Source organism: Girardinichthys multiradiatus, chromosome 21 (assembly GCF_021462225.1).
Source record: "Girardinichthys multiradiatus isolate DD_20200921_A chromosome 21, DD_fGirMul_XY1, whole genome shotgun sequence".
NCBI lineage: Eukaryota > Metazoa > Chordata > Actinopteri > Cyprinodontiformes > Goodeidae > Girardinichthys > Girardinichthys multiradiatus.
The window spans coordinates 26947563-26961558 of record NC_061813.1 but is presented as its reverse complement, the minus strand read 5'-3'; the positions used below and the strand labels follow the sequence as shown (position 1 = coordinate 26961558).

General features: G+C 38.3%; 1 protein-coding gene across 1 annotated transcript in view; it reads right to left on the bottom strand.

The window, feature by feature from the left end:
• Positions 1-38: 38 nt before the first annotated feature.
• trpc1 (transient receptor potential cation channel, subfamily C, member 1) overlaps positions 39-13996 on the bottom strand; it is a 31157-nt gene continuing 17199 nt past the window's right edge. Inside the window, exons 9-13 of the mRNA XM_047349479.1 lie at positions 13367-13516; positions 5970-6163; positions 4394-4595; positions 3921-4115; positions 39-526 (exon numbers count right to left, since the gene is read on the bottom strand). Of these exons, the coding sequence (XP_047205435.1) occupies positions 299-526; positions 3921-4115; positions 4394-4595; positions 5970-6163; positions 13367-13516 (969 nt within the window). The 3' untranslated portion in view covers positions 39-298. The remainder of the gene's footprint in view (positions 527-3920; positions 4116-4393; positions 4596-5969; positions 6164-13366; positions 13517-13996) is intronic.

The following is a 13996-nucleotide window of genomic DNA, read 5'->3' as shown; positions in this document are numbered from 1 at the left end:
TCAGTTTTTTAAGCAATTAAATCCCAAGAAAGTCCAAATAATCCTGAAATCTTTATTTTCCTGTTGAAAAGAATGGCTTTCTTTATTTACAAAATAAAGGTTACATAGCTTAACAGATTGGAGGCCTGAGTCTTGAGGCTTTGGTGAATACATATTTCTCTAACAAAGGTCCAGGTATTAAAATTATCCCAGTGACTTTAAAGAGCAGAGTTTTTGCACATGCTTGGAGGATCCCAGATAAACATGAAGCAAAGATTTTATTAAGAAAGACGGAAGGGGAAACAGTCTGCTTTTTGCCTCAGCTCCTTGGGTAGAACATGGCATATTTGGATGTCCGGAAGCCCAGCAGGTCCCTCATCTCGTTGCGAAACTTGGACAGGTCTTGGCGTAGGTCATTCAGATTTTCCACTGTGGCCTGATCCATGCTCTGCATCTTTTGCCGCGTGGAAGTCAGGTAGCGGTGTACCAGACAGCACATAATCTTCTGGTAGTTCTCATCACGCTTCTGTTTCAGGTTCTTCCACTCCTGCAGGGAAACCACACTGAAGGACTTCAGACTCATGGTGTAACATTCTGTAAACCATAATTGTGTTTAAAAAAAGGCAATAATAGTGTTATTTACAGGGATCATGATAAAAAAGTACACCCTCTTTCAGCTCTGTTTTATATATTGTATAAGGAAATAACGAAAGTGTCTAGTCTGGTTTACTTTAAATCTAACTTAATCTGTATATGTAACAAATCCTAAGAAGTCTGCTGTTCTGAATCAAACAGATACAAGTTAACACAATGTCAAGATGGAAAGATTATAGCAATGACATTAAAAGTGACCGTTGCCATCTGGAAAAGATTATAGGCAAGGTTTTTGCCTTTTTAGTAGGTTAAATTTACTAAAAGAGTTTTATGACCCTTTTAGGAACTACACAAATTACAAACAAATAATTTAAATAAGTTACTTAATAACTTACTCTACCGTATAATTAACTTTCTCAGTAGCTTAAGTTAAATATTACCTTGTTAACTTGTCTTAGTGTTTTTCAGATCTGGCATTTGGGTCAATTGCTTTTGCATGTAAGTTATCTTCCTTGATTGACAATTACACAGAGGCCAAAATAATGGATATTGATAACGGGGTCAGTTTACTGAAATACATGTTTTTCAAGCTAAACATTATTAAATATACTCTCCTAAATGAGCTTCAAAGGTTTTTGGGAATAAATAAATATCATTAAAAAATTATCCTGATAGGACTGTTTGCAGCCTAGCAACATGAGCATTATAGATTTATCAAAATGTAATAATACTCAAATGCTGTAACACTCCTATAGCACTCCTGTAACACACATAATTAACTGTTTACTGTCAGTGCCACTTCTAAAAGGAAAAAAAACTCAATACAAAGGTTAAGTACATACAATTTTAAGAAGGACTAAATAAAATTCTAGGCCCATTTTAAGCACTTTTGAAGCCCTAAAATTTAATTGCCATTCTTTCTTACGATTTTTTATGACTGTTTATAACGTAAATAAACTCTGTTTAAGAGTATTCCCAAAATATCTGAAGTCCATCATTTGACAGAAATAGAGATAAGTTGCAAGAGGAAAATATTTAAGAGAGATTCCATCTATCAAAATCCTCATGTTAAGACCATGCAATGTTAGAGAAATTGCAAAAAAACCAGAGTGACCAGTGAAACTATACAGGCCTTAGCACATAAAATATCATAATTGATGATGTAAGGGTTGCCAAAAGAAAGTGTCTTCTCTCTTAAAATAATGTCAGCATAACTTAGGTTTGCAAAGGGCGTCTGAATAAACCTCAAGACTTGTGGAACAATGTCCTTAGGACCACTACGTCTAAAGTAGCAATGTTTGGTAATAATTCAGGGTGCCACCAAACTCTACATATCAGCACAGACACCTAAAACCACCAAGTTTGGTGGTGGAATATGTTGATTTATACTTGTTCTGCTGCCGCGGGTCCAGGGCACCTTTCACCTACTAAGTTCACCATGAAGTCTTCCAATCTAGACTAAAATGTGAGACCATCTATCCCACAGCTGTAGCTTGGCCAAACCTGGACTATACAAGCAATTAAACAATGTTGCAAAGAAGAATGGGTAAGAAATCTCGCTCTCGCTCACTCTCTCTCTATCTATTTACAGGTCCTTCTCAAAATATTAGCATATTGTGATAAAGTTCAATATTTTCCATAATGTCATAATGAAAATTTAACATTCATGTATTTTAGATTCATTGCACACTAACTGAAATATTTCAGGTCTTTTATTGTCTTAATACGGATGATTTTGGCATACAGCTCATGAAAACCCAAAATTCCTATCTCACAAAATTAGCATATCATTAAAAGGGTCTCTAAACGAGCTATGAACCTAATCATCTGAATCAACGAGTTAACTCTAAACACCTGCAAAAGATTCCTGAGGCCTTTAAAACTCCCAGCCTGGTTCATAACTCAAAACCCCAATCATGGGTAAGACTGCCGACCTGACTGCTGTCCAGAAGGCCACTATTGACACCCTCAAGCAAGAGGGTAAGACACAGAAAGAAATTTCTGAACAAATAGGCTGTTCCCAGAGTGCTGTATCAAGGCACCTCAGTGGGAAGTCTGTGGGAAGGAAAAAGTGTGGCAGAAAACGCTGCACAACGAGAAGAGGTGACCGGACCCTGAGGAAGATTGTGGAGAAGGGCCGATTCCAGACCTTGGGGGACCTGCGGAAGCAGTGGACTGAGTCTGGAGTAGAAACATCCAGAGCCACCGTGCACAGGCGTGTGCAGGAAATGGGCTACAGGTGCCGCATTCCCCAGGTCAAGCCACTTTTGAACCAGAAACAGCGGCAGAAGTGCCTGACCTGGGCTACAGAGAAGCAGCACTGGACTGTTGCTCAGTGGTCCAAAGTACTTTTTTCGGATGAAAGCAAATTCTGCATGTCATTCGGAAATCAAGGTGCCAGAGTCTGGAGGAAGACTGGGAAGAAGGAAATGCCAAAATGCCAGAAGTCCAGTGTCAAGTACCCACAGTCAGTGATGGTCTGGGGTGCCGTGTCAGCTGCTGGTGTTGGTCCACTGTGTTTTATCAAGGGCAGGGTCAATGCAGCTAGCTATCAGGAGATTTTGGAGCACTTCATGCTTCCATCTGCTGAAAAGCTTTATGGAGATGAAGATTTCATTTTTCAGCACGACCTGGCACCTGCTCACAGTGCCAAAACCACTGGTAAATGGTTTACTGACCATGGTATCACTGTGCTCAATTGGCCTGCCAACTCTCCTGACCTGAACCCCATAGAGAATCTGTGGGATATTGTGAAGAGAACGTTGAGAGACTCAAGACCCAACACTCTGGATGAGCTAAAGGCCGCTATCGAAGCATCCTGGGCCTCCATAAGACCTCAGCAGTGCCACAGGCTGATTGCCTCCACGCCACGCCGCATTGAAGCAGTCATTTCTGCAAAAGGATTCCCGACCAAGTATTGAGTGCCTAACTGTACATGATTATTTGAAGGTTGACGTTTTTTGTATTAAAAACACTTTTCTTTTATTGGTCGGATGAAATATGCTAATTTTGTGAGATAGGAATTTTGGGTTTTCATGAGCTGTATGCCAAAATCATCCGTATTAAGACAATAAAAGACCTGAAATATTTCAGTTAGTGTGCAATGAATCTAAAATTTATGAATGTTAAATTTTCATCATGACATTATGGAAAATAATGAACTTTATCACAATATGCTAATATTTTGAGAAGGACCTGTATATTTATACATAGGTATATCAAACCTTGTAATATATGATATATGAAACCCTTCAATCAAAGGAATATGAGCTTTTTAACAATTATTTTGAATTCAAAATGATGATGTGATAGCTGACGTCATGACAGCTAGTGTTCAACTTTCTCACCTTCAGACTATTTTGTCTCTTCACTTTGCCCTTTGTGGTGTGAGAACAGATCCACTTCCTGAGGCTGGTCACCAGGTAGCAGACAGTCTTCGGCGAGGTTAGGATATTGAGAGGTGGGGGCAGGGTACACTTGTCATCAAAGTAGCTGAGCCAGAGTTTGGCCCGTGCAAACTTCCACTCCTTATCCTCATGATTCTGTAAAAAGCATTAGAAAAATGCCCTTCATACTCTAAAGCCTTAACAGTTCAATAGAGAAAAGAATCTTAAAAATGCAAAATTACCATTTTGATCTAATCAGAATCAAACAATTAATCAAAGAATAAACAAAGAAACCATTTCCCATCTGTGAAGCATTTCAGGGGGGCTTAAAGCAACATCTAATCTTAACAGTAAGTGAAAGCAGATGCTGTTTTCAGCTCTGAGATGAAGTCAAATTGCTTGAGACAACTGCTGAGCCAAATGTTTAAACTTACAGCAATTTGTCTGAAACTTTTATGAAGCATGGCCACCAGCAGCTTGGTCAGCACAATAACCACGACAATGTTGTAGGTGCCTATGATCATGGCACCGACGAAGGAGCGCAGTTCCTCGGTGTAGCTGATGCGGGTGACGAAGAGCGCAACATGCGCTAAGGAGAAAATGTACCAGAACAAAGCGTAGCAGGTCCCCATAAACCTGGAAAACAGAGGATGCTGGTACATTAATACAAGCGTGGCTGCCGGCCAAACATCTGGCATTTATATCCACTTATAACCTAGCAATATATTCCACCCCTGTAGCGGTCACTCAAAACCGCAGGCTGGATGTGATCACACAACCAGCATGTTGAAATCACTGTTGGATGAAAAAAAAGACTTTATTTTACAACCTGAGTTTTGGCTTTAAAATATTTTGACATTTTTCTGAAGTATTTTTCAATAAAAATCGGTGTAATTATTTGAGTTATAAATCTTTAAAAATACATAATTTGCAGTAATTCACTTGCACAAATGCTTAGGATATCTTATCTGGATCACATATACAAAATGAACTTAAAGAGCAAATATCACTTAAGACCTTTGTAACAGGAACATGACGAAGGGGTGGATGGTCACTTATTTGAAAACAAGAAAAATAAAGTTTATATCATATTACTGCGACTTTCACTTTTTATATGTGTAGAAATGTGAGACTTTTAGCTGCGTCCATTCACTGGTGCAATATTTCAAACAATATAAAGTAGGCTATGCAGTTGAGAGAGTCATTAGGAAAAACGTGTGTGCATCGGACTAATGATGCTTGTCAGAATTGGAGTAGAAATGAGGTCTGCAAGCTGCCAAAATTTCCAGTTTTTTTATTCAAATCCATTGCAAATTACAGGCAACAAGTGTCTTTATATCCTTGGGTTGGGTGTCAGTCATAGCTCTCCAACCTACAGCTCTCAGACAACATTTGTCTTAACTTCCTCATCCTCACTGGATAAATTGGCAAATAAATCTTTGCTTTGTAACCTTACATTGGAGCGGGAGATTTTGGTATCACTACTTTCTTCTTGGGTGGGTGCTGCGCTATGCATGGATGTCTAATTTTGAAAATTTAAATGAATGTAACTATCCTCGCTACGGACCTGAGCACAGTTGAAAAGAAACCATTGTAAAAATTATGATACATGCCCAATAAGATCACATATTTTTGTGGGACTTTGTATTCTATACTATTTCCTCATTAAAATCCAACATTAATGCAGCTTTTATTATATATTTTTTTAAATAAATTATTTCAGAATTTGTACTGTACTTATTATAATTTGTGTCATGAATGCTGTAAATTTACAACCAGAATTGTTTTTATTATCAAACAATAGGTCATCATATTCATCTTTTTCACGGTTAAATGTTCTCTAGTTAATCTCAATAGTCTCACGTATACAAAAAGATAGACAATGTATTAGTTATGCAGACACAAAAACTACTGCGTAACATTTGTTCTTCAGTATAACTTTAGCATCACTTAATGAGCATTCTGAACAGTAATCATTGTCTTAAAAGAAAGCTTAAAGTTTGCCCATACGTGTGAAATGCGTCGTTGCTCTGCTGCTGGCAGAAGATTCCCTCACAGTCCTTGTTTGGTTTAATCTGGTCCTTTGTGTCTTTAACGTAGTCTTTTCCATAAAGCTGGGTGAGCCCAATGGTGAAGGAGAATAATACAAGCAAGAAGAGGCCCAGAAACCTTCCAAACTCCTGAAGCATCTGACCCATGGAGATCTGTGGGACATTGATGTGTGTCTGTTATTCCACTGTTGGTAAGACAGGTTGGTCCAAGAAATATAATATATTAGTGTTGTTGTAAGATTTTGATTTTGATTTTTTTTTATTCGCCTGTAAAACATAACGCACACAGGTAAAATAACATAATAATAGTAATATAATAATAAGGTAAGTATATATTGATAGCTATTATTATATTAAGCAGCAGGGATGCACCAATCAAGCTTTTCCAGGCCAATATCGATATCTGCTTTTCTTTGAGATCTAATGTGCCAATTCAGTTTTTGTAAGGACTGTAGCAAATAAAAATGTAAAATGAATGAAAAATAAATGTGCTATTACCTCTGTTTGTTCACAGAGGTAGTAGTTTTAAATCCAACGGAATATGAAGGACTTTTATTAAATGGAAAAAAGTGCATCAATGCACACACTGCTGGTTGATACCTTGAAAGACCAGAAAAAGAAGGAAATCTTAATTTTGATGTTTTTAATAAAAACAAATTAAATGTTTGACCTTACAATCACCAGTCAGAGCTGATTAAAGCATCGCTAGAATAGAATAGATAAGAATAGAATAGGCACTTTATTTAACCACTGTGGAAAATTGCTGTTTTACACCATCAGCAGCAGAGACTTTTGGAATAAGCCAAGACAAATATTAATTAACAATTATAATTACAAGGGGGGTAAGCAGGCAATTTTGATCAGGTCTACCGAATGTCTGCTATTTCATATAAAACACAAAACAGCTTAATGGCAAACTAAACAGGATCTTCTGATCCCTCATCACTTCTTTATGTGCCCTTGTCGCCCATTTTTACATCTTTGTTTTTGCAAAGAAACCGTGCCCACACAGAGAAGTGGAAAAATACTTTTTAATCTGGCAGCTGAGGAGATCTAAGCCCTCCGTACCTGTAGGAAGACAAAGAGGACAGAATAAAGATTGTAACAAAGATTACTGGAAGTCTGCTATTTTTAAACCTTAGTGGCCCCATCTGTTAAAAGGATGTTTAAACAAGCTTGTTGCCGTAACAAAATCACAAGCCCACAGTGTTTCCAGAGTGACCTTCACCTCTGGGTGAATGAAGACCAGCGTGTTTGAGCTGAGATCCAGGCGGCTTGTCTGAGCAGAAGGGTTGATCTGTTAGGGTGATTTAGTCTCTTGTCATATATAAATTCCCCTGTGTGCACAGGTGATTTAGGAGCCGAGTTGAGGTTCTATCTTTCCTTGGCAAGTCTGACATAAAGCCCAGTTTAGTAACTCTACAAATAGAACCCAAATGTAATTGCCCCTAATATTGACAGAAAAAACCTTAATGTGTAGCTAAAACACTGGCAAAAATAGTTTTCTTGACTAAATAGCCAAATAAAGCAAAGTGACCCCGGTTTCATGGTAATCCTGGTAGAAATAAATCAATCTTTTATTATAGCAGCACAATTTCACACTGAATCTTTTAAAACACATTTTATTTGAATAGAGATGGATATTAAGTCATTTTCAAATTTTTATCTTTTTTATGAGTCATTAAGGTTTTGTGGCTCAAGGTTTTTATTCACTATGGGGAAAAAATGGCTCTTTAGGTTGTATAGGTTGCAGATCCCTACATTAGATGCTATCTACATGCCACAGATTGTTTGGGAGGTTTGCCAGAAAAACAATGTTTCTGTCCTACCATCACAACCTTAAAGTTATAGAGTTTATTAAATTATAATGAGACTGTATCTGAAACTATTTGCGTTGCTTGAGAGGAAGATTGAGCTTTTTAGCAGCCAACACTCCAGGTGGGCTTGGCATAAAATAATGGATAAATATTCAATAAAGCACTTCATATTAACCTTTAAGTAAAGCAGAGGATCTGTGATGCTGTGTACCTGTTTGTCTTCTGAGGGCCCTCGGAACCATGTTACCGTGCATGACATGATGGACTGTTTGATTAATTGTACTTGGACTTCTCCAACTTTTTCAGTCTCCAATGGAACAGCAAATTATTCAAGGCTTTTCACACATCTTTCCCAGTGGTCTGGAGGACTATCTCCATATACTTAACTTAAAAGACACACAAGGCACCAATAGAAGAACATGATGCTACAATAACAGAATTGACAATTTTTGCAGAAACCTTTTTAGGACTTACAATGCTGTTTCTCTACAGTAGCTACTCAGAACCCTATTAAAAAGATATATTGCATAGCTGGGGCACAGCTTGTGTTTGTCCTCTCAAGCGCATTCCTGCATGAAGTTAGCCATCAGGTATGATGGATTAATGCTGTCAGTGAGGTTAAGTCTGGGCCGCGAGCAAGCAGATATACACACATCCAGTCACTCTTTCCAAACTCAGCAAGGGGGAACTACCGCAATAGCACATGAGCGAGGCTCTTCAGGAGATCCAATTCAGAGAAACTTCCTGACTGCAGCCCCCATAGTCATGAGTCACTGTCTGTATGCTTGCACATTGGAAAGGGGGAATTTCTGGGTGCGGCTGGATGGAAGACTGGCTCGGACTGATATCATGAGAGTGCTGAAATGTGTGGGTGCGTTTGCATTCGCTGGGAGAGGTGTGACTGCCATGTGAGTGCAGCGTCTGTTTCCAGAGCTAATCATTTTTCCATCCTGCCAAGCCACAAGTTGATGTCACAGCATGAGTGGGGCAGGGAGACAGTATAGAGGGGAAGCAGAAAGCCATAAGAGATTTGAGATGGAACATGCGTGTTTACGGTCTGCAGTGTAGAATTAGTGTTTTATAAGCCAACCATAAACTGTGCCCTGACTTAATGACAGGAAGGCATGACTAGAAATATCTTGGTGCATACCTGAGGACTGCTTTACGTAATACAGAACACACAAGGTGGGGAACTAATTAAATTCTAGACATCAAGTCGAAAACTGGACATTGGCTGTTTTTATAAATCCCCCAAGTAGACAATGTTGTGATTTAAACACAAAGAATACCTATGACCCTGAAATAACAGAAGAGTGGAAAATGTTAAAAGAGGGAATTTGTTCAATGCTTTGATCCTGTGGAGCTTCCTGAGTTATTAGAAATATTAGCTTCATCTAAACCTTCAACTTGTATGTTAGACCCAATCCCAACCAAATTATTTAAGGGAGTGTTCCCTCTGATTACCAGCCCCATTTTAGATATGATTAATTTATCCTTAGTAAACGGATATGTACCACAAGCTTTTAAGGTAGATGTAATTAAACCTTTACTTAAGAAACCTTCGCTTGATCGAGATGACTTAAAAAATTACAGACCTATATCCAATCTTCCATTCTTATCTAAAATTCTTGAGAAAATAGTTGCTAATCAAATGTGTGAGCATTTACACAGCAATGACCTGTTTGAAGAGTTTCAGTCAGGCTTCCTAGCTCATCAAAGCACTGAAACAGCTCTGCTGAAAGTCACTAATGATATTCTTATGGCCTCAGATAATGGACTTGTGTCTGTTCTTGTCCTCTTAGATCTCAGTGCTGCATTTGATTCAGTCGATCACAGTATTCACTTAGTAAGGTTGGAATATGCTGTAGGGATCAGGGGAACAGCGCTAGGCTGGTTTTATTTGTCTGACGGATTCCAATTTGTTCATGTAAATGATAAATCATCTTTAAACTCCAGGGTTAATTGTGGAGTACCACAGGGTTCAGTACTTGGGCCAATTCTCTTTACTATATATATGCTTCCAATAGGTCAAATTATCAGGCAGCATAGGATAAATTTTCACTGTTATGCTGATGATACTCAGCTTTACTTATCCATAAATCCTGATGAGCCCAACCAGTTAGATAGACTACAAGCATGTCTTAAAGATATAAAAACTTGGATGACTTTAAATTTTCTGCTTCTAAATTCTGACAAGACAGAAGTTGTCGTCTTTGGACCGGAGTCTTTAAAAAAGAAACTGCTTAGTCAATCACTTAACCTGGATGGCATTAAATTGACCTCCGGTAATAATGTAAAAAATCTTGGTGTTATTTTTGACCAGGACATGTCATTTAAATCCCATATTAAACAGGTTTCTAGGATTTCCTTCTTTCATCTCCGGAACATTGTCAAAATTAGAAATATCCTATCCAGGAGTGACGCTGAAAAACTAGTCCATGCATTTGTTACTTCAAGGCTGGACTATTGTAATTCTTTACTATCAGGATGTCCACAAAATGCAGTTAAAAGCCTTCAGCTGATTCAAAATGCTGCAGCAAGAGTTCTGATGAAAATTAAAAAGAGAAATCATATTTCTCCTATTTGTTGGCTCCCTGTTAAATCCAGAATGGAATTTAAAATTCTCCTCCTCACATATAAAGCCCTTAATGATTTAGCTCCATCATACATCAGAGATCTGATTGTTCCATACGTTCCTAATAGAGCACTTCGTTCTCAGACTGCAGGTTTACTGGTAGTTCCTAGAGTCTCTAGAAGTAGAATGGGAGGCAGATCTTTTAGTTATCAGGCTCCTCTCCTGTGGAACCAGCTCCCAGTTTTAGTCCGTGAGGCAGACACCCTGTCTACTTTTAAGGCTAGGCTTAAAACTTTCCTTTTTGATAAAGCTTATAGTTAGAGTGGCTTAGGTTATCCTGAGCTATCTTCCTTATGTTTTACCTCCATCTTCTTCCCTCCCTGTTGGATGGAGTAAGGGGGAGTCAGGTTTAGCCTAAACTGACTCAGTTATGGTTGAGGTGCAAACACACCCTCCATTTCTGCTACCTGTATGACCCCCTCTCTTTTCCAATGGTTATGGTCAATCTGACAGAGAGAGGTATCCCAATCGTTGTGGTTTTTAGTATAACAAAGGCCATCAGTGGGCTCTAGATGGACAAACTGTCTACTTTTAAGGCTAGGCTTAAAACTTTCCTTTTTGATAAAGCTTATAGTTAGAGTGGCTTAGGTTATCCTGAGCTATCTCTGTAGTTATGCTGCTATAGGCTTAGGCTGCTGGAGGACATAATGACCACTTTCACCCTCTTCACTACATTCTCACACTACTTTCCAATTTTGCATTATTTGCTGTTATTTCAGCTTTTAACTTTATGTTCTCCCTCTTTTCTCTTCCTAAAGCTACACCAGGCCTGACTGTTTCTACCTGTGACACCTTTCTGGAGAGGGGCATCGTCCGAGCTTCTGCTGGCAACAACTTAATGCTCACCCTCTACCGATGATCCACATGGCCCTGTCTTTCAGTATTTAACCCTTTCTCTCTCCTAGACATGGCGATTGACTGAGCTTTTACTGTGACTAACTCTATGTGCTCTCTTTCAGACTCTAACCTTGAAAACTGGCTCAGAGTTTATCTGTTCTTTCTTTCTAGGTGAAACGATTAAAGGAGCTACATCCATTAACATTTACTTTTCCTTCTGACTGCACTGTTCAATGATTAGGATTAATTGGAATGTATGTACCTGACTGTTGTGAAGTGCCTTGAGACAACATGTGTTGTGAATTGGCGCTATATAAATAAACTGAATTGAAATTGAATTGAATTAAATTGCAGATTTCAGAATTTTCTAAAGCAAAAAGAAGAAATGTGCCTTTATGCTTTGATTTTTGTAAAAAGACCCATAACTTCAATCACTGCAATTGTACTGCTAAAAGAGTCAGACTGATCAAGGATAATGTTGTGGAGAGGTTTAAAGCAGAGTTAAGACAATATACCAAGCTTAAGAAATCATGCAGAGCACTGTTCAATGCATAATCTGTACATGGAAACATGTAAAGATTATGCATTGGAAACCTACCATGACAAACCTACCATGACAGGAAGAATCTGTCATAAGGATGACTATTGGTTCTGTACTCCACAAATCTGACCTTTATAGAAAAATGGCATGGTGAACACCATTGTTGAAAGAAAGACATAACAAGTCATGTTTACAGTTTGTCACAAGTGGACGGGATAGAGCAAGAAGTTGCTTCAGTTAGATGACATCAATATTGAACTTTTTGGCCAACTTACAAACAACTATGTGTGGCAGAAAACTAACACTCCGCCTTACCCTTAACCTGCTATCCCCCAGGTAAGACATGATGGTGGCAGCATCATGCTGTGGGGATGTTTGTTTCTTCAGCAGGGTCAGGGATGATGATCATATCTGATGGAAAATTTAGGGGGCTAAAAATAGGACAATCCTAGAATAAAAGGGATTGCAAAAGCATGAAAGCATGTTCATGTGTTGCAACAGGCAGTCCAATCAAAGTCCAAATCTAAGTCCAATTACAAATCTGAGGCAATACTTAAAAAATAATTGTCCACAGATGCTCTCTTGAGCTTTAGTTGTTTTTCAAAGAGGTATTTGCAATTATTTCAGCCCTTAGATGTGCAAAGCAGGTACATGCGTATCCCAAAGGACTTGCACCTTTAATTCCAATATAATGTGTTTCAACAAAGTATTGACCCAAAGAGCATGCCATACTTTTCAGGTTTTTATTTGCGAAATGTGTTAAAAACCATGTATAATTTCCTTCCACTGTACAATTGTGCTCTTCTTTGTGTCCCAGTTAAATGCACACAGTGTGAGTACTTTTCAAGGCACTACATCTGTATGTAGTTAGTATGATGTGGCTACATTGGGCCATTTAGTGGTGATTGAAAAAGTTTCAGATCTGTTTACCTTTAAAAATATTTCAAGGAGAATTACTGACCATATAAGAACACAAATTGGCTCGATGCAGGTTGCTATAGATAATGGCAATTTCACAATTACACACTAACTCTGTTCCCTTGAACCCAAATTGGCTCTTAAAATGGCAAGAGTTTAGATTAGCTGCCAGATTTTGACATAAGTCAACCCAATAACTTGTAAAAAATATGTCCTGAACTCTCAGAAACATTTCCATCTGCCTCAGAACTGCAAAAATGTTTCAGAAAATCTGGCCTGAGAAGAAAAACAGCAGTTATTCTAATATAATAGGAGCAGAATAGTAATGCAAATGACAAGATAAGAATATTTAGTGCGCTTGGATCATTTTATTATTCAAACAGAAATCATTCATCCCCTGCAAAAATTCAATCTACCTGTAATTAATGCCTGTGAAGATGTTATCAGACAGAAAAGAACAGCTGCTGTGATGTTTAGAGTGGGCCCTTGAGTTATCACATTAACAGAGAGAGGAAGAGAGTGGGTGGTGTGATCGCCTGTCTGTGCCAATGCGATAAGAATATAATATAAAAAATAATTTCATAATCCTTACATAAGGGCTTACCAACCTGCAGTGGCCCCAGAATGGAGCTGGTGGTGTACATGAAGAAGAGTCTCAGGTAACTCAGAACGTTGGCAAAGGCAAAAAGCCCCTCAGCCACCAGGATAGGATGGAAGGCGTCCCAGTTCTTCCTCTCTGTGTCTGGATCGTTTTTGAACTGCAGATCAAGAAACAAAACAATCTGAAAGAGGCCAACTTGTTTCAAGGACATTTTAAGTGCTTTGAAATCTTAAACTGCAGTTTAAACTGAAATAGTAAAACTGTCTGATGGTAACACTGATCTTATCTACAAGCCCCTGTACATTTTGAAGCCCCTTGTAAAGTTGTGTAAAAAGCCTATTTAGAAAAATCTTTAAACCTTTAATTTGAGTATATTTAATAAGTTGGTGGAAAAAAACCCACTTTGAGAAGGTTTTGGGAAAAAAATAGCCTACTTTACTTATTTAGTCAAATAGCACATATGAAGGTTTTTATCAGCATTTCACTAACTTTTGTTTCAGGGGGTGTAAATTATGTGGTACAGAGGCAGATTTCTGTTAGCCACTGGCCTGGTTGAGGACTCTAGCAAAGAGTGGCATATTGTGGTCACCAAGTCTTCATATTAACTGTTAGATGCCATCGGGTTGTTTGGAAGTCC